The sequence below is a fragment of the Loxodonta africana genome, chromosome 16, assembly GCF_030014295.1.
Source record: "Loxodonta africana isolate mLoxAfr1 chromosome 16, mLoxAfr1.hap2, whole genome shotgun sequence".
NCBI lineage: Eukaryota > Metazoa > Chordata > Mammalia > Proboscidea > Elephantidae > Loxodonta > Loxodonta africana.
In genome coordinates this window covers 31,373,811-31,398,855 of record NC_087357.1, presented here as the reverse complement: position 1 = coordinate 31,398,855, position 25,045 = coordinate 31,373,811, and the positions used below count along the sequence as shown (strand labels likewise).

At 45.5% G+C, this 25,045-nt stretch overlaps 1 protein-coding gene and 1 pseudogene across 2 annotated transcripts in view; both read left to right on the top strand.

The window, feature by feature from the left end:
- Positions 1 to 24,491, top strand: part of WBP1L (WW domain binding protein 1 like) — a 64,556-nt gene extending 40,065 nt beyond the window's left edge. For both annotated transcript variants that reach the window (XM_010589020.3, XM_010589021.3), the window contains exons 2-4: positions 9,558 to 9,660; positions 19,406 to 19,567; positions 20,980 to 24,491. In XM_010589020.3, coding sequence (XP_010587322.1) covers positions 9,558 to 9,660; positions 19,406 to 19,567; positions 20,980 to 21,716 — 1,002 coding nt within the window. In that variant the 3' untranslated portion in view covers positions 21,717 to 24,491. The remainder of the gene's footprint in view (positions 1 to 9,557; positions 9,661 to 19,405; positions 19,568 to 20,979) is intronic.
- LOC100655634 (C-C motif chemokine 21-like) lies at positions 4,167 to 9,529 on the top strand (annotated as a pseudogene).
- Positions 24,492 to 25,045: the final 554 nt, after the last annotated feature.

Here is a 25,045-nt window from a genome sequence, read left to right as displayed (position 1 = left end):
CCTCAACATAAAGAAACAAAAATCCTCACAACCAGACCAATAAGCAACATCATGATAAATGAAGAAAAGATAGAAGTTGTCAAGGATTTCATTTTACTTGGATCCATAGTCAACACCCATGGAAGCAGCAGTCAAGAAATCAAAAGACGCGTTGCATTGGGCAAATCTTCTGCAAAAGACCTATTTAAAGTGTTGAAAAACAAAGATGTCACCTTGAAGACTAAGGTGCACCTGACCCAAGCCATGGTATTTTTAATAGTATAATATGCATGCAAAAGCTGGACAATGAATAAGGAAGACAGAAGAATTGACGCCTTTGAATTGTGGTGTTGGAGAAGAATATTGAAAATACACCATGGACTGCCAAAAGAACAAACAAATCTGTCCTGGAGAAAGTACAACCAGAATGCTCCTTAGAAGAAAGGATGGCGAGACTACGTCTTACATACTTTGGACATGTTGTCAGGAGAGATCAGTCCCTGGAAAAGGGCATCACACTTGGTAAAGTAGAGGGTCAATGAAAAAGAGGAAGACCCACAACAAGATGGATTGACACAGTGGCTGCAATAATGGGCTCAACCATAACAATGATTGTGGGCATGGCGCAGAACCGGGCAGTGTTTCATTATATTGTACATAGGGTCACTGTGAGTCGGAACAGATTAGACGGCACCTAACAGCAACAACAATGTTAATGAAGCAGGACACACTACAGGATTAGGTTGTATCTTGAGTCAGTCTACTTGCCACCAAGCAAGAAGAGCCAGGAGTGGAGTGTATCCTTTGGACCTGGAGTCCCTGCTCTGAGAAGCTCCTAGACCAGGGGAAGATGAATGGCAAGGACCTTCCCCCAGAAGCAACAGAGAGAGAAAAACCCTTCCCCTGGACCTGGCCCCCTGAATTTGGACTTCTAGCCTGCTAAACTGTGTGAAAATAAATTTCGTTTTGTTAAAAATCATCTACTTGCAGTATTTCATTACAGCAACACTAGATAACTAAGGTACCCATCCACTGAGCTTTTAATTTCAATAAACTATTTTTCTACAAGTTTTATTTTTTCCCCAAATCTTTTTGGTCACTCCCTTTTCTAGTAGTGTCTTCTTTTTAATTCTTTGTATTTGGCTTTAAGTATTTGAAACATACATAGTTTATCTGATCATTCTGTTATCTTAATTTGGGGGAGGGGGCCTTATCCTGTTATTTCCCAAGTCTTGTTTGTGATGAGTTATTTCTGTGTAAGTTTTTGTATTTTGGATTATGAGCTCATCTTCAGCTTTATTTATGGGAATCCTTCATGCCCTGAGTGAGGGTAGGTCTCTTCAGAGTTTAACCTTTGCTGCTGCCAAATTATCACAGGTGTTTCCAGCCTGGAACTACTTTTCGTGATAATTTTTTTGGTTTGGGGATTCTTAGATCATATACAATTCAATCTCAAATCAGCTTGAAGGAAAGCCTATGCATACAGATGATTAGAATAGATAATAATCTCAATTCAGAGCTTTCCCCCTTCAGTTTAGCTTCAGTTTAGAGCTTTCTTATTGTCACTGTGTGCCCCTGATCTCTTTTTTTCTAGTCTGTTTTCTCCCTTTGAGGATCCCCTTATGTATCAGGTCACTGTTACAATTTCCTGTTTCAGATGGGCCCAACAAACCACCCATTCTTCCAGGGCAAATGTAGCCTGATCTCATTTAACCACTGTGGCTTCTAGCCTCCCCCCACCCATATGGGTGTGTGTGTGTGTGTGTGTGTGTGTTTTAAGTGAAAGTTTACAGAGCAAATTAGTTTCTCGTTAAACAACTAGTACATATTGTTTTGTGACATTAGTTGCCAACCTTGTGATGCATCGACACTCTCCCTTCTTGACCTTGGGTTCCCCGTTGTCGTTTGTCCAGCTTTCCTGTCTCCCCTGCCTTCTTGTCATTGCCCCTGGGCTGGTGTGCCCAGTTAGTCTTGTATATATGGTTGAACCACAGGTGTTACTGTTTGTTTTAAACGCCCGTCTAATCTTTGACTGAAGGACTCCCGCATCAGTTTTGACGCTTGGGGATGTTCCTTACATTTCTTGCAAGCTCTGCTGTGTACTTGAAAAGATATTGCTGTATAGCTAGTATTTCTAGGAGTTTCACTGTAGAAGAATTTTTAAAGTTACCTACCCAGCTCTGTTGCTAGAAGCAGAAGCTCTCCCCCAGAATATCCTGTTCATTGCTAATAGCTGTAGCACCAAGCACAGTACCTGGCACATGGCGGGGGGTCAGAATATATCTGTTAAGTGAATTAGGAACTTGGTTCTCACCACAGGGAAAGCCAGAGGTGGTGTTCCAAGCTTAAGTCATATGCAACAACCAAGATCGTTAGCATCCTGTACTTTAGCATCCTGTGAAAGATTTCAATTTTCCTATTTTTACACTTAAACTTTAAAACCCCAGTGTTTTCCTAAGGATGTGAAGATGCTATTGCCATTAGTCAGTTGCTAGCAGAATTTTCCAGCCCCATAATATTGGCAAATTAAAACCAAACCCAGTGCCGTCGAGTCGATTCCGACTCATAGCAACCTTATAGGACAGAGTAGAACTGCCCCATAGAGTTTCCAAGGAGCACCTGGCAGATTCGAACTGCTGACCCTTTGGTTAGCAGCCGTAGCACTTAACCACTACGCCACCAGGGTTTCCAAATTAAAACCAGACTTAGGCAAACCATTGCTGCACAGTGTCTTTTTTTATGCTGGCACTTACAAAGTTCTTACGCTGATTAAGTTGACCTTTACAGTGGCTCAGCTAAGAATAGCAACTATAGGACATGGAAGCTTTTAAGGAAAATGTTGTTAGTCCCTCAGTTAATGCTGTCACCAAAGAGATGAGATACTTTTTTGCATACGTGCAAAAGGCAAGCTGTTCATCCTTTTCCACTGTAAAAATGTTCTTTTTAGTTCGTTGTTTGTCTTGCTTATTTCTTCTTTGTGTCTATGCTTTTTGTTTGGTGACCATGTGTGCCCTGAATCTTGGAGCCTGTCACTGTGGTACCAGGGCCAAAGGCATGTACTGTAACAAATGAGGATCCTAGTGGTCATTGCTGCAGTCATTCCTGAGGTGAAAAGCCCCCGCATAAGAATATGTATTATTCACACATGGTTCTTGGCAGTGAGTTTTAAGTTTCTGGTATTTTTTTGGCCATGGAATTTTGTGCCTATGAAGAATTACCAGGAAGAGGATGTCTTTAAAATGCAAATCTGATCTTTTCACCTCCCTTCATAATCTGGTTCCCATTTTATCTAACTTTCCTATTCTTAAATTCTTGTACTGTTTCCTCTGCATGGAATGTTCTTCCCATCTCTCTTCCTAAGCCAGTTGCCACTGAGTTTGACTCTCACTCGTGGTGACCTCGTGGCATAGTGATTAAGAGCTACAGCTGCTAAGCAAAAGGTCAGCAGTTTGAACCCACCTGACGCTCCTTGGAAACTCTATGGGGCAGTTCTACTCTGTACTGTAGGGTCACTGTGAGTCAGATTGACTCAATGGCAGTGGGTTTAGTTTTTGGTTTTCATGGCAGCCTCACGTGTGCAGAGTAGAACGGCACTCCACAGGGTTTCCAAGGCCATGATCTTTTGAAAGCAGATCACCAGGCCTTTCTCCCAAGATGCCTCTGGGTGGGTTCCAACTGCCAACCTTTTGGTTAGTAGTCAAGCGCTTAACCATTTGCACCACCCAGGGACTCCTCTGTTTCCTAGTTACTAACTTTCTAACCATCCTTTCGATCTCAGTTCAAGCTTACCTTCCTCATAGAAGCCATTTTAGACGTTCTTGACTAGCTCCTACGTCTAATCTCTTGTAAGTTCTCAGGAAATCATGTAACATAGTTGCAGTTTTATCCATGTGAGTATTTTACCATCTTTGACTAGACTGTAAGCTCCTTGAGGGCAGCAATTATGACTGCTCTTGTTCATTTGCCCTTGTGTTCCACTGGTGAGGCACTCAATAAATGTGGAAGGAAGGCCTCATATTCCACAGTGACATGAAGTATGATTCTATCCTTTAGAAAATCAGTATGTAAAAATACAACCTTTTGAACGAAGAAGGGAGGAGTCTCAAACACATCGCATTCTTGCTGCCGAGTAGAAGATGAAGGACTCTGTCCCCAAAGTCTAAGAACTCCATAAGGGCCAGGTACTTAACTTTTTCCTCAAAAGTGAATCATTGATTTTGTTTGGTTTGGAACTTCTGATGATTAATTTGAGCAGCTGAAGTGTAAAAAGCAGCTGAAGAAGTATAACTTCAACCAGGGAGGCTATAGTTTAATAGTTAAAACATCAGAAGTCTTGAATCTCGAGCCAGACAAACTAGATGGTACCCCTGGCTAGCTGTGTGACCTTGGGCAAGTTTCTTAGCCTTCTTTGCCTCATTCTTTGATACTACCCGCTTGACCAGATTGCTCTCAAGTTCAGAATAGAAAAATTCATGTAAAACAAGTAGAACAGTTTCTGGCATATAGAAGGAGCCCTGGTGGCGCAGTGGTTAAGCACTGGACTGCTAACTAAAAGGTCAGCAGTTCATACCCCTAAGCTGCTCCGCAGAAGAAAGATGTAGCAATCTGCTTCAGTAAAGATTATAGCCTTGGAAACCCTATGGGACAGTTCTGCTCTGTCCTATAGGGTCACTGTGAGTCCGAATAGACTCAACGGCAACAGGTTTTTTTGTTTTCTGGCACATAGCAAGTGCTCAGTGTTGTTAGGTGCTGTTGAGTCTATTTTCAACTCATAGCAACCCTATGCGACAGAGTAGAGCTGCTCCATAGCTGTAATCTTTACAGAAGGTGATTGCCAGATCTTTCTGCCACAGAGCTGCTAGGTGGGTTTGAACCACCACCATTTTGGTTAGCAGCTGAATGCTTAACCCCTGTGCTACCAGGTCACATAGCCAAGTGCTCAGTATACATTAGCTATTATTCAACTCCACTTTCCCTGCCTTCGTGGAGATTACATAGTCATTGCTTCACTAAGCATTGTGCTCGTACTGGGCATGGCAGAGGGAAATGAGGCCAGTTCTCTGGAGAAAGGGTGATGGGCAAGGGGATATTTACTACCCATTCTTCAGGGCTTGGAACACTGGTGGTGCAGTGGCTTAAGAGCTTGGCTGCTAATCAAAAGATTGACAGTTCGAATCCGATAGCTGCTCCTTGGAAACCCTTTAGAGGCAGTTCTACTCTGTCCTATAGGTCACTATGAGTTGGAATCGACTCAATGGCAATGGGTTTGGTTTTTTTTTAGTCTTCAGGGCTTGTCCTGAACAATGTGTGTAAAGTGCTTGAAAATGCTTAGGAGAAAAGCATATTATCATAAAGGATACTGAGAAGTTTTCGTGTTTGAAGTTTCCCTTGGATTCTATCCAGTTCCGTTTTTGTATTCTTTGTTCATCTAGAGTAGCCTGCCTTTCCACAGTCAACTTTACTGTTCTGACATAGTTCTAACTGAAGGCAAGGTGCTGTTTGGATGGTCTTTCAAGCTCAGCAACAATGGCTCACAAAATAATTTTGACGTTAAGAGCTCAGAGAGGTTAAGTAACTTATCCAAGGTCACACAGTTAATTAGCGTAAGAGCTGGGCTTTCAACCCAGGTCTGGTTGATTCTTAACTACTTCTGCCTCTGAATGATCCACTATTAGGCTCCTCATCTGAGACAGAATGGAAGAGCACTGAGCAGCACATGCCAGACCACCATTCTGTGCTGTTGGTTTGAATAAGAGGGGACATGGGTTTCTAGGAGCTCTTGCACTGGCTTAAGGCTACTGTGTCAGAGGGGATGGGGAGATAGGATAATGAAGCCTTAGGGTTGAAGGAAGCAGTAGAGGTGATCTTAACTAGCTTTTATAGGCCCAGGGCCACTGAGTGATTTGCCCGAGGTCCCATTCCTCCATGATGGCAAAGCTGGGACCAAACCCAAGGCTTGGGGTTCTCCTTGCATCCAACAGATCTCTTTGGAGGAGCTCACCTCAGCCCTAATCCTTCATTTCCTCCTTGCTGAGGGCCCATGAGCCCACCCCTTGTCTTCCTTCGCTGCCCACCTTCTTTCCTTTCTCCTGCAGCAGAAAATGACAATTTCCATATCCAAGACCATCCCAATATCTGTATCTGGCAGAAAGGAGAGAGAGGAGAATAGGATTAGGTAATGCTGGATTAAAAGGTGTTTGAGGAACACTGGATTAAATGATTAAAGTTCTGCTCTTCCTGGGAACCTGAAGGCAGTGGAGGCCGACTGGGAAGGAGAGTGGTCTCCTGTTTATACCATACTTCCTGCCTCAGAGGGATGGAAGTGCGAAAGAAAAGCTGACACCAGTAGGTCATGAGGATACCACTTGTTTGGATTTCAAATGGGTTGCATCCGTGCCTCACTTAGGAACTGTGGGCCACCATGCTTTTAGAACCTGGACCTCATCTGGTAAGGTTTTCCTGTGGCAGATGTGTCACTGGAGTCTTTCATGTATCGGGGTCTAGGCAGTATGGCCTCTTTTAGAAACTACACGAACACGTTGGACTGTGCTCTGGCGAGAAGAATGGCATTTGGGGGGGCATGTAAACTTGGAAGAAAAATTTTCTTTTTAACTTTATTTTGCTTTAGGTGGAAGTTTACAGAGCAAATTAGTTTCCCATTCAATAGTTTATACACACATTGTTCCATGACATTAGTTGCAATCCCTGCAGTGTGTCAGCACTCTCCCCATTTCCACCCTGAGCTACCTGTTTCCATCCGTCCAGTTTTCCAGTCCCTTTCTACGCTTTTGGGCAGATGTGGCCCTTTTGGTGGGAGAAACTTTTTGATGCCCCCATGAAAGCAGTGTTTTGCTCTGAAATCAGAGAGTGTGTTTTCTAGCAAAAGCAGCATGCATGGCCTCGAACATGCAAGCTCTGGCCTCATACTCACCCTCTGCTGTGGCCATGGCTCAGTCACTGGCTCTGAGCCTCCTGGTCTTGGTTCTGGCCCTCTGCAGCCCTGGGACTCAAGACAGTAACGGAGGGGCGCAGGACTGCTGCCTCAAGTACAGCTGGAGGACCATTCCTGCTCAGGTTGTCTGAAGCTACCAGAAGCAGGAGCCGAGCTTGGGCTGCCCTATCCCGGCCATCCTGTTCAAACCCCGGAAGCGGTCTCAGCCCGAGCTGTGTGCAGACCCTAAGGAGGACTGGGTGCAGCAGCTGATGCAACATCTGGACAAGCCACCAGCCCCACAGAAAGGCTCTCAGGGCTGTAGGAAGGACAAGGGGGTCCCTAAGCCTGGCAAGAAGGGAAAGGGCTCCAAAGCCTGCAAGAGGACTGAGCAGCCCACAGAGCCCCAAACCATCATAGCCCAGTGACCATCCTGGAGCCCAGAAGGCCCCCACCAGCCTCACCAGGGCTTGGAGCCCTAACCCAAGGGGCAAGAAGGGGGCTAGGAGAGAGAGAGGACTGAGCAGCCACAGAGCAGCTATCCCATACTGGCCCTGCCACACTCCTTCTCCTGCTTGAACCAATCCCGCCTGTGTCGCCAGCGCCATCCCGCATGGCTGAGCTGCCCAGACCAGGCCAGGACCAGGGAGGCAGCAGAGGGGGGTCACCCAGTGAATGTGGGAAGAGGCAGTAGGACTGTCAATCTCGAGAGGTCACCCAGGACCCTGGACCTGACCCTGCTCCCCCACTGCACCCCGCCTCTTCTGTATAAACATGATTTACACTTAATTGAATAAAAAGTTGCTTCAGCCTCCCCCACCACCACCAAAAAAAAGGCACGCATGGGTCTGCTTTCTGCACGTGCATCAGGCCTCTGAGGAGACCTCTGACTGGACAGGTGGGCATGGGAAAGCAAAGATAGGACGAGTTCTATTTGCAAACTTGTGAAACCCTCTGTGTCAGAGTTTACAAATGCTTCTCCCACAATTCCTTCTTCTAGACTCCTCTATACCAGGGCATGTAAGACTTTTAAAAACCAGGAAACACCTGAGGATGTGGGGTGGAAACTTGCACTGAGCCAGGGCTCTGGTGTCCAGTCCAGCACTTTCTCTTTCGACCTGGCCCCAGCCCTGTAGACAGTCACTGGAGTGCTTTGTTTATACCCTTGGCCAAGTAGACAGCATAGTAAAGCAAGGCCCAGAGAGGAGGACCTGACCATGTGACTTAAGTTTCCACTGGCAGCCTTCCGCCGGATGTGAGCTGTGGGCAGGGTCAGCCTGAGTAGCAGCAAATACAATACTGTGGTTTTAGTTTCTTTGCTGAGCTAGGCTTTTTCCTTCTTGACTCTGAGCTTCTTGAGGATAGGGACAGCGTCTGATTTGTCCTTGTATCCCTTGTGCCCAAGACAGTGCCTGGCACAAAGACAGTGCCCAGTCCACGAACGTGTTACTTTAGGAATAAAGAAATGCTGAAAGCCAGGTATAGCAGATGACTTAAAGTTTTCATCATATTCACAGTAGTCCAGAGTACATTGTGGGCTAAAGTTAAGTTGGCTGGGGAGTGGGGGGAGGGTATTCTATACCTTAAAATGTGAAGTAGAATTTTTTCCTCCACCTCCATCTCCATCCACCAGTACTGTGAATAGAATTTGGCAGCTGCCAGGTGGTTACTCAGCAGTGCCCTTTATGTAGCTGTCCCAGACCAAGGGTGAGCGTGAACCCTGGATCCAGGCAAGATTTTTAAGAGACCACTCGGTAAGCTAAAGATGACCTAGCAAACTGGAATTGGACTAGGTCACCTGACCAGGTCACCCCCTTTCTTAAGAGTGGAGGATTTTCAAAGTGAATCTTTTAGCCCTCTTTTGAATCACACTGTAATTACCCTTGGAGATCATGTGTTTTGAAGGGAGGACAGAATGACCAACTAGACGCTAATCCTAAAATGTGAACAGCATTAATGATTCCAGGAAGTTTCACAGAAAAGCCAGATTTGTAAATTACAGGAGAATCGTCATGTTCTTACCGGCTGAGTTTAACACCGGAACATGAAGTATTTCTGCTTGGACGTAAAGAAACCAAGGCAGCCCTTTCCTGTCTGTGGAGAGTGTCACCATTTGCCTGTTGACTTTGTGTGCCAAGTCCTCTACCCCCTTTAATAAACCATACTTTTTTAATTAGCTCTGCTGCTGTTGTGTGGTTCTTTTTCATTTTTCTCTTAATGGAATTAACATGTGTACAAACTGTTTTGGGTGAGTGGGGGCAGATGACCAGGAGTAAGAGGATGAGAAAAGAAGTGATGTTACGTTTAATTTAATGTTATCATTAAATTAAATGTTATAATTTAATTTAATAAACTAAACATAATTTAATTTAGCTATAATTTAATATAGGAGCCTTGGTGACACAGTGGTTAAGCACTCACTTGCCAACCAGAAGGTTGGCGGTTCGAACCCACCAGCCACTCCATGGGAGAAAGATGAGGCAGTCAGCTTCTGTAAAGATTACAGCCTTGGAAACTCTATGGGGCAGTTCTTCTCTGTCCAATAGGGTTGCTATGGGTTGGAGTCTACTCAATTGCAGTGATTTTTTTTTTTTTTTTTTGGCTTATAATTCAATATTCTAAATGCCCCCCCCCCTTTTTTTTTTAGGATAAGGAAACCTGTGTGGGTACCAACAATCAAAGCTACATCTGTGACACAGGACACTGCTGTGGACAGTCTCAGTGCTGCAACTACTACTATGAACTCTGGTGTAAGTCCTTACTCCGCCCCCTGCCCCCCAGTGGGTTCTCTGGTCTCTTAGAGTCCCAGCCAGTCTGTCTGCTCATGGGAAACCATGGGCTTCTCAGCACTTTTCTGATTTTTCTTGAGGGTCAGTAGATTTGTTTACAGGTTCCAGAAGCAATTGCTTTGCAGAAGAGGAGCTCTGGTTGCCTTTGGATTCCGTGGGTTGAAGTCTAGGGGATAAGGTCTGTGTCTTCCTAAGAGGCCTTGGTCACCAGGACTGCCACAGAAGGTCCTGCCTGGAGTCCCCTATGATGCCTTCTTCACCATGTGCTATGCAGTGACAACTTGGGTCCTTCCGTGGGCCAGCCCAGAAGCCCAGGCTTGCCGTTTTTGCAAAGAGAGGTTCCTGCAACCCAGCCATGGTGAATGCTGAGTAGGGCTCTATGGATGGCAGCTTTCTTGTAAGAACCACAGAGGCTTTCAGAATTCTCAGTAGGAGATCAAGAAACTATCTCAGTTTCTGAGGGTCCCTCTCAAAGGGATAGTTTTAACCTAGGTTTCTACCCATGGACCTAGGAGAGATGGAGTCTTGAGCTTCAATACCTGTGTTTTTTCTCTAGTTTTGAAATTGCAGCATCTGGAGGCTTCTCCAGTGTACCCTAACCTATTGTCAGCAAAATGCCTTGTCTTGCCACTGGTTTGTTTGAGACCGAGACTACTTGTATCTTCCAGAGCTTTACAGAGTTGTGAGTCTGTTACAGTCTTTAGGGAGTAAATCTAGGATTGAAGAGTTCACTAACACACTTTGTGCTATGATCTCCTTGGAACTCAGATGAAACAGTATAGGATGCTAGAATCTGACCTCAGTTATCCCCGTAAAGAATGGGAGGATGGAGGAGTCCTTGGGCAGAGAGGCCACAGGTGACCCGCATTACAATGGTTCTCACAACCATCTGTTGAGAGAAGAAACTGTGAACTAATTTTCCCAAATAATTCCAAGCTCCCATCACTCCTTCTATTTGGAAATAAACTTTGGGCTTGTTTGTCAAACCGTGTCCTTACTCCCACCATCACCCTTACCCTTTTTCCCCTTCTCCTTTCTGACCTTCCCATTCCCCCACGTCAGTGATGTGGTAAGAAAGCAACTAGAAGGGCTATTGTTTGGTATGGAAAGGAAGTTAGGCTCTTGGCTGCAAAGTCTCTCCCTCTGAAATGCAGTCACATCTTGTAGCCAGCGGGAGTGGTTCCTACAAACAGGACCTCTCTCTTGCTCAAGAACCACCCTTTCGAGAACTGAGAACTGGTTGATTGGGAATTCTGAGGAATTCCAGGGGCAGTCAAGGGCAGGGGGGAACAGGGCTCAAGATACCTCCCCCAACCCTCGGTCTGTATAAGCAGTAGCAAAGGAGGGCACAGAATCCTTGTCGCTACTTTAAAAGGGGTGGGGTTGAGGGACTTTCTAAAGAACACCAAGTGCCAGGCAGGTGGATAGACTGTGTTTAAATGTTTTAAAATACAGATAACTACAGGGTTCAAATTCTCCCTCCCACCCCTTGTTAAAACGAAAGTTTAAGTTGGGCTGCCAAAAAGCCATGGAGCTGCAGTTTGTTTTTCTGAGGCCCAGCCCAGGCGGCATCAGTTGTGGAAAGGAATGGAGTTACTGATGGCCCCATGTCAGATTGATAGAGCCTCATGGGGTGTTGGCGGAGCAGATTCAGTAGCCACCAGAATTGGGTCACCAAAGCTGTGACGGGTGGGAGGAGTGGCACAGCAGAGACAGAGAGACCCAGATGGTAGGGAGACAGTCTGGGAAACAGCATCTTCACCCTAAGGGCTTACAGGAAGCTAGAGGAAGAGCTGCACGTGTGGCTAATTATCTCCTAGTTATGGTCAGTTGGGGAAGGGAGAAGGGAGGCCAGAGAGAGACCAGAAGCTGCACCAGGAGAAAAGACTCCCTCTTATATGAGCTGGCACATTCTTTCCAAGTTCTGGAGGGATGGAGACTGTAAAAGCAAGATTTCCTCTCATCTGTGCCCAGAAGTGCGTTCTTGGTCAGTAGATGCCCAGTGTGTGTTCTGCCCCTCTCAGGAATTCCATTGGTTTTCCTCCTTACTAGGGTCACGGCCTCTCTCCCCAGTGTGTGTAGGAGGGAGGTTGAATGTTGGAATGAGCTCCTGAAATTCTTGTCAAAACTGCATTTTTTGTTGCTTTAAACCCTGTTCCCTTTAACTGCATCTTGACTTTGCCTGAAATGTGAAAGTAATGAGATTTGGGTTTTTGGTTTTTTTCTTCTCTTTCCTCTGGAAGAAAAAATATCAGCCAGGAAATCTTTGGCAGAGTTTTGGTCAGACAAGGTGTCTCTTTAACCATAGTTGCCTCTTGCCTACAGGGAAGGTTCCAGGGGGAAAAATGGCCATTTCTATCAACCGTTTTACCTCTAATAAGCTCAGTTTTCCGGTGTACTGAAGACTTCGTCACACACACACACATACACACACACACACACACACACAAACCTGCCCACTACCCCACTTTACACAGACACACAAGCACACAGACCCTTGAGTTTCAGCCAGCAACCTTTCCACCATGTCTTCTTAATCTGTTGTAACCTAAGCCAAGAGGCATTGTTAGGCCTGCATCAGACAGAAACCAAAGGTCCTGCTTGACAGAGCAGAGGCTGTGGGGATCTGGCCATCATAATTATTAATCCATGTGTTTTTATGGCATTATACTTTAATTCATCATTCAGCCATTTATTCATTCAGCAAACTCTTAATTCAGTGGTTTTCAAACTTTTCAAGCATCAGGAGGGCTTGCTAAAACATAGACTTCAGGCCCAATTCCCAGAGTCTCTGATTCCGTAGATCTGAGGTAGACCTGAGAATTTGCAATTCTAACAAGTTCCTGGTTGGTTTCATGCTGCAGCTGGCTGTGGCCTCTTCTCTGTGCTAGAAACTATCCAGGAGGCATAATCCTTGCCATTGAGAAGGTAATTTCCTAGTAGAAAGAAGAGACAAGACAAAATGTACAATTAGTAATATAGAGTGGAGTGTACGTGCCAGAACTGCCATGAATGTTCAAAGAGAGAGTTCACCTTTGTCCTGGCAGGATTCAAGGAAGGCTGTGTGGGAAAGGGGGCATTTGAAGTGGGCCTTAAAAGGGTGAATAGGGTTTAAATGGATGGAGGCAGGTAGAAGGACTCCCCAGACAGAGGAACATCATTGGCTGAGGCCCTGTGGGAAAGAAGAGTATGCATCATGTTGTTAACCTCTCCTGGGGCATGGGACTTGCCTGGGAAGAAATGGGAGATAAGGGTGCAAATGTGCATAGAACTCTCCGGCTGCCAGACCTTAGGTAAGGCCATAATGTTCACCATCTCTTTTTGCCCCAAGAACAATCCTGCTAGTTGCATATATCATCCCCATTTCTTGGGGCTAGGAGTGTTAAGGAACTGCCCTGTTGGTTACAGCTGATAAATAGAGAATGCCTGTCACTCCAAGCCAGTCCACTTCCAGGACTCCAACCAGGTTCCACTAAGACCAGGCTGGAAGTGTGGATGGGCCCAGGCTCTGGATGGTCTCAAATGCCAGGTTAAACACCTTCTATGCGCATTGTTTAATTTCTACGTGAGGAGTCCCTTAATGGAGCAGATAGAGTAAAGGAGAAAACCAAGACCCAGGGACACCAGGGATGTGCTCAAGGCCAAAAAAGCCTGGGCCCAGATCTCCCAGTTCTCATCCCAAGGCTCTTCCTTTTCGCTAAACTGTATTTTCCAGGGAAGGATCAGAGTTGGGAATTTCTGCTCCTGAGATAATTTGAGTGAACTTCACGCAGGCATGATTGTCCCTAGTTTGGGCTTTGGTAGGGAGCCAGGAGTGTTTCTGAACAGTGGAATTTCCCTGAGGTGACATAAAATAGACTATTAGCAAGTCCAGTTAATGCTGCCCAGCTTGTTTTTCACCTGTTACTTTTTTTCCTTTTTAGTTTGTCTTAAGATGCCCTGTATTGAGTTGCATTTAGGAAAGACCCACAGCGTTTGCTACCTGAGCAAATTCACCAATGTGGAGCAGGGCCTCTTTCCAAGACCCATTGGACCCCAGCTCTCTGGTGGTCCCAACTTCTGGACCATGGCAGGCTGGTATCTGCTGACACAGCACCTCATTCGCAGTGGGAACTCAGTAAATATGAGTTGACTGGTTTTCCCATGAATTTATCCAAGAACAGAACCTAGAACCTGATTTTGGACGTGTTCCTAACCCGTGTTACTTTATGGAATACTTTTTAGGGGGTAAAAGGGAGATTTAAAGGGAATTCTTGCTACCTGTGGTTATGACTATAACAATATTAATAATAAGCTAGATAGGGTCGCTATGGGTGGGAATTGACTCAATGGCAGTGGGTTTGGTTTGGTTTTTCTAGAGAACTTACACGTCAGGTGAAGTTCTGAGTACTCTGCATGTATTACCCCATTTAGTTCTCACAATGGCCAAATGAGATAGAGACTGTTATTCTCCCTGTTTTACAGATGAGGGAAGTAAAACAAAATGAGCTGGAATTTGAACTCAAGTCATCTGCCTTCTATCTTCTATATTTGTCTGGAAGCTTCTAGGAAAGTTGTTGAGTATTCCAGATGAAGTTGCAAGTCGTCTGAAGTCTTCATTCCCCAAATCAGGCCTTTTTCCACAGTGGCAGTGGCAGGAGCTCCTGCGGAGAGCTATAAGGGGCCATGCACCGCCCTTCCAAACTAGCCTTAGCTTCCATCAGGGAGGTCACCTACCACCATGGGGGTAGTGACCTACTGTACAGTTCTGCTTCCTAATGCGGAATTTCCTGCCAGATGGGGAGTGGTGCTTTCCCAAGTTTATAGTGAACTCTGGGGCACATGACTCAGTTCCTGCATGGGACTGTGATTGTTTTTAAAAACATGTTTTCCATTTTGCTTAGCATGACAAACACTCCCCACGGTGAGATCACAACTTTGAAAGTTGTCATTGAGGAATGTAATCTGGGGAGGGGGGTGAGAGAGGAGGACTCTGTCTTTCTCTCTGTGTCTCTTTAGTTAGGTTTTCCTTTTTTAAAGTTTCTTTCTTATTTGTGAAATCTAGCTAAAAGATTGAAATTTTTCACAACTCCATAGGGACTGGTCTAGATGTTTCCCCTTTTGAAGGGATGGGATGCTACTTTGACTAGAGTGACTCCCAAGAGAGTCCAGTTTTGTGTAAGTCAGATCAGGATGCATTCTGCCCTGCTTCCCACGTTAACTCCATTAAGTGGGACCAACTCATTAGGGACCTTTTCTGCACTTTTACTAACACCGCATCATCCCACTACACCAATAATCCTTTGTGGTCCTGTATTAAAAATGAAGAAATTAGAACTTAGTTTGAGCCCTGCACTATATCACACAGCTGTTACATGATAAGGATAGTTTTTCTACCCATAATATCACATGAAAAAAGATGAGCTGGGAGAATTTCAATAAGCAGTGAGCTTTCTGGGGCAAGTGACTAAAGTAACTTTGCCAAGGGTACGTGTTCTGTTGGCCTCATTTTTTCCCCTAGTCTCCTTCTGTCCTGCCTATCCAAATTTTCTTTTCCTAAAGAACTCCCTGTTTTTGTATTATATTTCTAGTTTAATGGGTCTCAGCCTTTCTCTGGATCAAAGCTTCTTTGAGAATCTGATGAACAGTTTAAATCCTCTCCCAGAAAAGCGTGTGAACACACTGCATCAGTTAGGATAGGTAGGTTATGCTGCAGTAGCAAGTCCAGAATCTCAGTGGCCTAAAACAACAGGTGTTTTTCTTATTCACGCTACATGTCTATTGTAGGTTGAATGGGAGCTTTGTTTCCGCTTCATCGTCCTTTGGGATTCAGACTGAACCTGAAGTCCCCATCTGGAATGTGCTCAATTGCCATGGCAGAGGGAAGGCTAACAGGGGGCCTCATATCTACAAGAATGTTCTGGTCTCTAAGTGACATACATCACTTCCAGTCCCAACTCATTAGTTAGAATTAATCCCAAAGCCTTAATTATGAGGAAGCCAGGAAGTTCAAAAGGAGCCCTGGTGGTGCAGTGGTTAAACTCTTGGCTGCTAAATGAAAGGTGGGCAGTTCGAACCCACCAGTCGCTCTGCAGGAGAAAGATGTGATAGTTTGATTTCATAAAGATTATAGCCTTAGAAACCCTATGGGGGGAGAACCAGAAATATTTGGCGAACATGACAACTAGAGTGTGAGATTTTTCTGATTAAAAGAGAGCATGGGTTATGAAAGTTGAAAAGTATTTCCTTAGATTCTATATATTGCAGCACAAAAGTTAGAAGTTGGTTTACCTTTAGGTAAAGAACTACTGAAAAAATGGCTTAGTAGAAATAGAGTTAGACAGTAATTAGCTAGTAGGAGAATATACTTTTAAAGTTATAAAGTAATACAAAGTAGATTGTAAGATTATGGTGAGGAAGTAAGAGAAGTGTAGGCAGTACAAAATAGTCTGTTTTAGACGTGACTAAGACATTCAGAGGCAGACTCTTAAGCAGAACACAGCCCAGCCCCACTCAGAGAGGCTGAGAGTGGACCAGATAGTGGGGAGTAGAGGGAGGGTTGGAGGACTGTACTCCTGTAGTTTCTTTCCAGCCCTCCACCGTTCTCTGAGGCTTCCTCAAACAGTATCTAGTCTTGAATAGTCAGCATTCACAAGGAAAGAAATATAAGTTAAATTAAGCAAATTTCAGTGGTGAATTTGGAAAGGACAAAAAAGGATGCTTTTCCTAACTTCAGCTAATGTTCTCTGGTTGAGAATGGGGTTCTTCTGTCTGCTGATGAGTAAAGGGGAAAAAAATCCACTGTCCATTATTCTGTGCCTGTTCTCTTGTTGCTGGGCCTCAGCAAGAAGGCTTGGTTGAGCACTGAACACCTGATGAAAGCAATTAGGTGTCTTAGAGGTTAGCGCTAAGCAGCACTGTACCATCCTGTCACACTCTAGGAGGGCAGCTGTATGGGGAGATGTATTATAAGTCGAGAGAGAGGAAGGCTTTTTCTTTTTTAAACAACTTTAGCTTGATTAAACTCATTTTGACCAGAGATACATGTGGAAATCCTTTAGAATTTTTAAACATTTATAACTACAAAGCAGATGATAAAAAAAAAATAATGTAATATTTGTAATGGAAAGAGTTTGAAGTTATTCAAGAATAGAGATCAAATGAATATTATAATCTATTCTCACTTAATATACAACTGACTTTAAAATTATTCCTTTGATAATTTTTTATTGAGAAAAAATATTGTTTTTATTACAAAGAAGTTCATGTTTATATTAGAAAAGTTAAATGCAGATAAGAAATGAAGGAGCTGGTGGCAGAATATCTCCTGCCCTGTCACCCAGGGATGACCTCGAGATTAGCCTCTTGACTATTCCTCTAGACCTTTTTCTCTCCATATTTACTTTTTTTAAAAGATAAAAATTGGGATCATATTTTCTATTGTTTTAGAATCTGCTTTTTTCATCCAATATCAGAAACATCTTTAAATGTCAAAGATAGTATTCAGTAAATAATTTTTTAATGATTCATATTTCATTGTATGGCTGCATTTCCAGAGGAATTTGAAAACCTATCCAGGAAGTAATTTTTTTTTTTTTTTTTTAAATAAAAGCCAGCAAAAAAAATTAGTCACACATTTAAAATTTTTAATTTGTTTTTAGTGTCATAGTTTGAAAGAAAATAATCTAGAGAAGAAAATTAAAATTTCTCATGAACCTATTAAAGATAAGTCATTATTTTTGTGTTTCTCCTTTCGTTTTATATATATATATATATATATATGTTGTTGGGTGCCACTGAGTTGATTCTGACTCATAATGACCCCATGTGACAGAGTGGCACTGCCCCATAGGGTTTTCTACACTGTTATCTTTATGGAAGCGGATTGCCAGGTCTTTCTCCCTCAGCCGTGCGCTTAACCGTTGCACCACAGGGGCTTCACATATCTTGTGTTTGCAGTTTACTATTGTGAACATTTCCCCATGTCATTACCCATTCTTTGAACACATTATTATTAGCTATATGATATCCTTATATCTGGTAAGGTTTTAAAATCTGAAATGGGCCTTTTTGGGGATTGTTCTCATCTTACCTACCCCACCCCTGCGAAAGTGAGGAGACTTGGTATGATCCTGCTTTTGATTAGAGCTTTCTGGATGTTCTTTAACATAGAGAGAGAAGAGAGGGCTTTGGGCCATCTCCCCTGCTCCTCCACCCCTGCCTGGAGTGGGAAGGAAGAAGGGGCGGCTGCTGATGGCCCTGCGTCTAATGCAGCCCACACCAAAGTGAGATGGGCATAGATTGTTTGTGACAGCAAGAGGTGGAATTGTACCAGATTATATTGAGAGCAGAGGAAGTCATTTACACTCTCTAGGGAAGAGTTGGATCTGAGGCAATTAGAATTTTTCCACCTTTAACTTTAGTAACTCTTGTCACTAAAAAAGCCTCAGATCTTTTTGGTGAGACAAGGAGAACCCTGAAAATTCTTTTATCAGGAGTCACCTCCAGGGCCTTTTGGAATTGCTAATATTCTGAGCCCTGGGGATCTTGAGGGGCTCCTTCTGGTTTTGGTGAATCAACAACCATTTTAGTAGCAAGAGGTGAGCCTGGTAGCTGCCTGGAGGAGCTTGAGCAGTTCTGCGAGGGAGATGGGACCAAGGAAGCCTGAAGCCTTTTCTTCAGAGATCTCTCAAGAGAGGAGTAGTATGCTGTACTAGAAAGTGGGCATATTTAATGCCCACCAACCTAAAACACAGGAGGAGCAGCGGTGCTGGAGAGTTGTCTTGGCACTTACCTTCCCCCAAGGTCCCTGGAGGCTCCCTGAAGTGAGTGATCTCCTTTGTTATTATTATTTTGACATTCCTGCCCTCTTCCATCCTACAGGTCTTTCAGTCAGCTACAAAACACCACGAAAATTGAGTGCATATTCTAAATGTCATTTCACTGGGTGAGACATGTGCATTATGCCATATTCACAAGTTCTTAGGGAAGACCATTAGGAGCAGAGCACAGACCAGACACTGTTCTAATGGCATGGTCAACAGGCATTAATACTCACAGAATAAATAAGACAGGGATGAGTAGAACAGCATACATCATCATCAGCGAAAGTTCCCCAAAGTTAGGCTCCTGTCCCAGGGTAATGTTAGATTGCATTCAAGGACATCCCACTTTGTGTCTTGGGGGGAGAACGCCTAGGTCCCTCTCTCCTGGGATTAAATACTGATAGGATGGCTATGTCTATGTGCCAAAAAGCATGTTTAGGGAACAGGTAGGGGAGAGGGGTAGTAAAATGGAGTAATAAAATGTAAAAGGGGAGAATAAAAATGGAGGGCCCCCTGCAGGCAATGGACATCATCTATTGCCCCTGTTTAGGGTGGGTAATTATCTCCTGATGGCTATTCTAGATTTTTCTGGCATCAGGAACAGTTCTTCCTCCTTTACCCCACTAAGATAGCTTAACAGAGTTCTGGGTTTCTTCAGAGGACAGTCATCTCCCCCTAAGGCACATACTTTGTGACCATTAGTAACTATCATGTCTGTTAGCATCTAGGGAGATCATGAGGGGACAGTTATAGTATGGCACACCTGTGCACCCAGCAGCATGACAGTACCACATTCAACCACATGGTTGCTGTCGTGGAACCTTCTTGTTCTGAGAGGTACCTCCTCTGGCTGGTACTCTCCTGGTGTACATGCCTCTCTGTCTCACCTCTCCACCCCCCAGGGTTCTGGTTGGTCTGGACCATCATCATCATCCTGAGCTGCTGCTGCGTCTGCCACCACCGCAGAGCCAAGCACCGCCTTCAGGCCCAGCAGCGGCAACATGAAATCAACCTGATCGCCTACCGGGAAGCCCACAATTACTCAGCGCTGCCATTTTATTTCAGTACGTACACCAAAAGCAGCCATACATTGCCCTTAGGAGCCCAGATGCACAGATCCAGGGCCCAAATTGCACCCGGGGTCAGGGCCCCATGGGCAGAGGGGGTTTGTCCCTCTTGCCCAGGACAGAGCAGGGTCTGGCTCTTCTGGGGACAAGGAGATGCTCACTTTTAGCACAGAGGAACAGGTGTATGGATGCAGCTCCCCGACGCCGCTGGGCCATTCTAAATCTCATAGTGGCTGCATCTTGCCAGGTCCCTGCTCCTTTAGCAAATTTATTTTAAAAGGCAGGTCGTCAGATGATGTATATGTATAATGTGAGTGAATCGAGATTTGCAGTTCAGTGGACTGAGTGCCTCCCATTTTGCTTACTGCCATGTAATATACTTGAGCAGAGAGTGCCATGAGGGGCCAGGTGTGGTAGGGTGGCACTGGCACTTCCAGAGAACCAAGAAATTTGATGACTGAAAGAAGAGCGTTCACCTGACTTACCCGGGCTTGCTTACACATGACCTGTCAAATGGCAGCTGTAGGCCCAGCTGTGTAGCTTGTCCAGAGCTGTTCTGCAGAGTGTTTTACAAAATAAAATGGTCATAATTGCTTGAATGCCACATCTAGAAGGAATGAAGTGCTTAGCACAGTGCCTGGCATATAGCAAGTGCTCAATAAATGCAAGCAATTTTTGTTATATTATAAATAGATCAATCTGTGCCTTCAGGCATTTACCGCATTAAAAAAAGAACTCACCTGGCATGTTCTTAGTAAGCCTTAGGTGGCAGAGGATCCTCCCTAACCCCTGCTGGAATCCAGTGCCCCTTGATCTGAGTCAGGCCCAGGTGGAGTTCGTTTTTCCAGACCTTCTCCAGCCACGCTTGAGTGAGAGAGACAACACAGGTTTCTAACCTCCCAGCAACAGGCCCTCTTCATGGTACCTCTGGAGGGGGTAGAGGGAGGGAAGAACAAGTGGCCAGGAAGTCTTAAATGAGGATACCTGACCCTGAAGACTTATGAGCTCAGATGGAGGACACTCTGAACAAGAAACGTGAGGTTTATGTGCATGTATTTTTTTTTTAGAAACAGGTCCATTCCAGGCAGAAATTATTTCTTGGCCATCCCCCACATTTGCCTACCCTCGGCCTTAACTCCCAAACAAGCAGGAAGTCCTGGCCTATTAAGCAGCTTTGGGGGCTCTCTGATTTCAAGAAGCTGGGTTAGGTCACTCCCAATGTGTCCCTCTTTCTCTGCAAAATTGATTGCAGCCTTCTCCCCTGCCCACAGTCAGGAGCTGTAGCTGTCACTTGGTGGGTGTGTGTTGGGGGTGGGAGGAGACAGTGGCTGTGTTTAGTGTGAGCTTTGCAATCTGTCTTAGAACAGTTGCCAGCACAGTAATCTCTCCTCCCTAACTCCCCATTTTAGGGTTTTTGCCAAACTATTTACTACCTCCTTATGAGGAAGTGGTGAACCGACCTCCAACTCCTCCCCCACCGTACAGTGCCTTCCAGCTACAGCAGCAGCAGCTGCCTCCACAGAGCAGCCCTGCAGGCGGCAGTCCCCCGGGCGCCAACCCCACCAGGGGCCCCCAGGGGACGCAGAGCAGCCCCTTGTCTGGGCCCAGCAGAAGCAGCACGAGACCCCCAAGCATCGCCGACCCCGAGCCCTCTGACAGGCCAGCCGACAGAGCAGCCACCAAAGCCCCTGGAATGGAGCCCAGTGGCTCTGAGGCTGGCCTGGGGGAGCTGGACCCAGGCTCCTTCCCGGACAAGGATTCAGAATGTAAGGAGGAGCTGCTGAGAGAGTACAGCTCTGAGCATGACAGTGCCCTCCCCGACAACAAAGACAAGACTCCTGGCAGACATCGGCGCTTCACAGGTGACTCGGGTATTGAGGTGTGTGTTTGCAACCGGGGCCATGATGACGACCTCAAAGAGTTCAACACGCTCATTGATGATGCTCTGGATGGGTCCCTGGACTTCTGTGACAGCTGCCACGTGCGGCCCGCTGGCGACGAGGAGGAAGGGCTGTACCAACCCTCCGAGGAGCAGGCCCGAGAGCCTGGGCACCCCCACCTGCCGCGGCCACCCGCCTGCCTGCTGCTGAACACCATCAATGAACAGGACTCCCCCAACTCCCAGAACAGCAGCACCCCCAGCTAGAGCAGGCCCTGCCGCAACTGAGAACTTGGCAGAGCAACCAGTGGAGGGGAGAACCACGAGAGAAGCATTAATGACTTTCAGAGAAGGTGGTGTAGCCACTTTCTTCTTTTTTTTCCCCCTCCTACATTTTCCTACATCTCCAGGTACAGTTTGGGGTGTGGATACCTTTCCCCCACAAAAGCACAGTGTTGTGGAGGGCTGAGAAGTTGGTTCTGTGACTCATTCCTCACACCCCGCCCCCACCCCTGTTTTCCCCCTTTCAAGTCCTTTCTCGCCAACCTGCTTGGGTCAGAGAAATGTACGTTTTAAAAACCCCCAAGGAAGGGGGCTGGGACTGTGCCCTGAGATGATCCTTGGTGGTGGAGTGGATTCTCTGGTTTTAGTGTAAGAGAACCTTGCTGTGTCTCAGTCCAGGAGAGGAAACAGGTCTCAGCCACCCACAGAGGCCCAGGGATGCCAGTGTTTGCGTAGCGAGATGTGGATTAATCCTCTGGGAGGTTGGTGTCCGATGGACACTTGCGTGGTAGGTTTGTAGGGGGCTCATTGATCTGTCACATGCCTGGCTGGCTGCAGACTGGTTCAGGCATGAAGGGTTATACTGCGTTCTCTTTGGTTTTTCTTTTAAAAGCAAACAACAAAAGCGAGCTAAAAACAAGAACCTTCCCAACGGACAGGCAAGAATTCTATTCTGGAAAAGAGAAGTTTGGACTCTTTCCCAAGTTGCCTTCAAAGAGCCTGGCTACAGTTGAGCCAGAAGGAGAGGTTTTGTGTGAAGGCCTGGGTGGGGGCGATCTTTGGAACTTCTGTGGGTGAGCAGGAGGCCCCAACCCATGGTGGTAGATGGAGGTGTGGCTTCTGCATCTCTGCCCTTTTGTCTCTGCCCACAGGTGACCAGGGCTCTCCCTCATCCCAAGCACACAGGCCTTCACTTCTCACTGTTGTGAACAAATGGACTGAGGAAGCTGTGGGCAGCCCAATAGTCTGGCTCTCACACAGTATTTTCTCTTTGATTTTGAATGTGTTTTTTGTTGTTTTGTTTTTGTTGTTTCTTTTTTTTTTTTAAACTGACCACTTGAAAGAAATACCTTGGTTATCTGTGGTTGTTATACTCCTCCCCCCTTTTTTTCGAATGGGATGACTCATTTTTCTGTAGCCTATGTAAAGCGTCTAAGTGGCCTATGTAGGAGGGTGAAGGCAGCCGTCCTGAAGGACCACAGGATCCTTATTACTGTAGTTTGGCCTCAGATAACCAGTTGAGTTTTGATAGGATAATTTGAATGGAGAGTGCAAACAGCCAAAACTAACATTCCCCTTCCAGTGCTGTTGATACAAAGAGTTTGGTTCTTCCTCAACTCTTGAACGGTGATATTCTGACTAGGCATTGACGTTATGGTAAGAAAGGGAAAAATATATATAGAGAGAGAGAGACAAATCCAAGGCTGTGAGGCAAACAAGTATCTGCGTTTGGATTCCACAAAACCAAAATCCACATTGAACAAAGTGAAGTCCAAATAGTGACTTTTTGGATGACCTGTGTATGTGTCCCTTGTGTGTGAGCCCCAAGTTGTGTGTTCCTGTGAATATACCTTGAAGCAGCCATTCTTCTCGTGTTAACCACAACACTTGGAGCAAATATGGCCCTCTCAAGGTAACTTATTTTATGCATTTACTGTTTACTGAGCAAATGTCTGACTGTGTACTCGGGTGTATTCAGCAGCATTGTCAACGGCAGTCCCCTGTGTTTGCCAGAGATACTGTGCTCTAGGTAGAGGTTTTACTCTACCCATCACTGCACTTTGCACATTGCTCCGTGGGCGCTCAGAGGCCTGTGTTCTGTCCCCTGTAAGTGGAAACATGCTCTGAACATGTCTGCCTCCCTCGGCTGTTTCTGGCCCTCAGTACCAGCCCCCTGGGTGGTGTCCACAACCACTTGGGACAGAAGGTGAAAGTGGAATTTCAGACAGAAGCTTGGTTGGATCTTCAGTGACAAGCTTGGACTAGCTGCTGCCCAGACGTCAGCCCTGCCCAGAATTGCCAGGAAGGTTTGGCAGTTCACAGTGCCACAAGGCTTACCTCCCTCCGCCGAGGTTCAAGGCGCGCAAGCTGCTGTGTGGCCAGAGTGCATCAGCAGTCCTCAGATGCCTTTCCTTCCACTTTGTTTTTTTAAATCCCAAACACCTCACTGAAGTGTCTCGAAGGAGCACAAGTTTTACCAAAATGAATCCTTCTTCAGTTAACTGATCAGGTGGATGAATTCTGGCCTTCTTGAAGTTTCCTCCCCCAGTTTGAATGGGGGACTGGCCTGAGTGCTAACTGTTGTGTTCACTGCAGCATCCTACCCTAAAGGCACGAGAAGAAGAAAATGCAACTGGTAGAACTGGGCTTCGTTCCAGCGATCGCAGTCTGGCCCCAGCCACGGAGGCTACCTTGCTTGGAGGGAGATGAAGCAGAGAGTCGACAGAATGGTTAGGGGCCAAGGAGGTTGGATTGTGGCTGGTTTTCCAGGTGGATGAGAAGGAAAGGATCGGTGGAGGGTTTGGTGCTACAGTCAGAAAATTTGCAAATGCAAACACATTCCTGTGTGAGGCACATCACCATTTGTCAGTTATTGTGAATATGTGTATTTTAAGCAATAAGATTCAGCTGGTCAGACTTTTCTGGGCAGTCTCAGTGACGCATTTACTGTTCTGTGATTGTTCCGAAGACAGAGTGGCTCTAACCACTGTGAGAAGCCCAAATAAAAATCAATCCCAAAAATCCTACTTTTTTTTTTTTTTTTTATCTTGTAGTACTTTGTTCCTTCTCTCCACTTTCTCAGACCTCAGGGAGTTGCACCTCCAGGTGCCAAATCACAAGTGCTTTTCCGTCTCCACAGAGACTGAGAGAAGTCACATAGCAGTTGAGGATGGGATCCTCGGCCAAACAGGAACCGCAGGCCAGGCAGGCTGGGCAGTACTGCTGCTGAGTCCATACTTCATCCTGAGAGATTTTTCCCCCAAACCCCCTCTCTTGTCAAGGGTATATTTCTGATGTTTTGAACACTTTGTAAATTCTCACAGATGGGTTAAAATCAGACCCCCCAAAAGGAGATAACTCTGTCAGATACCCTGTAGCTAAAACGTGACACTTAAAGTAAGCAAGCACTCCTGAGAGGTGTTTTGTTCATCAGGTAGAAGTGCGTGTGAGTACTTACCCTTGGAATTTAATACACAAACTAGGTATTGAGGCCCTACTTTGTGCCCAGCACTGTTTTGGATGCTGGAGTTATATATATATATGTATGTATGTATGTATGTATATATGCATATATATGTGTGTGTGTGTATATA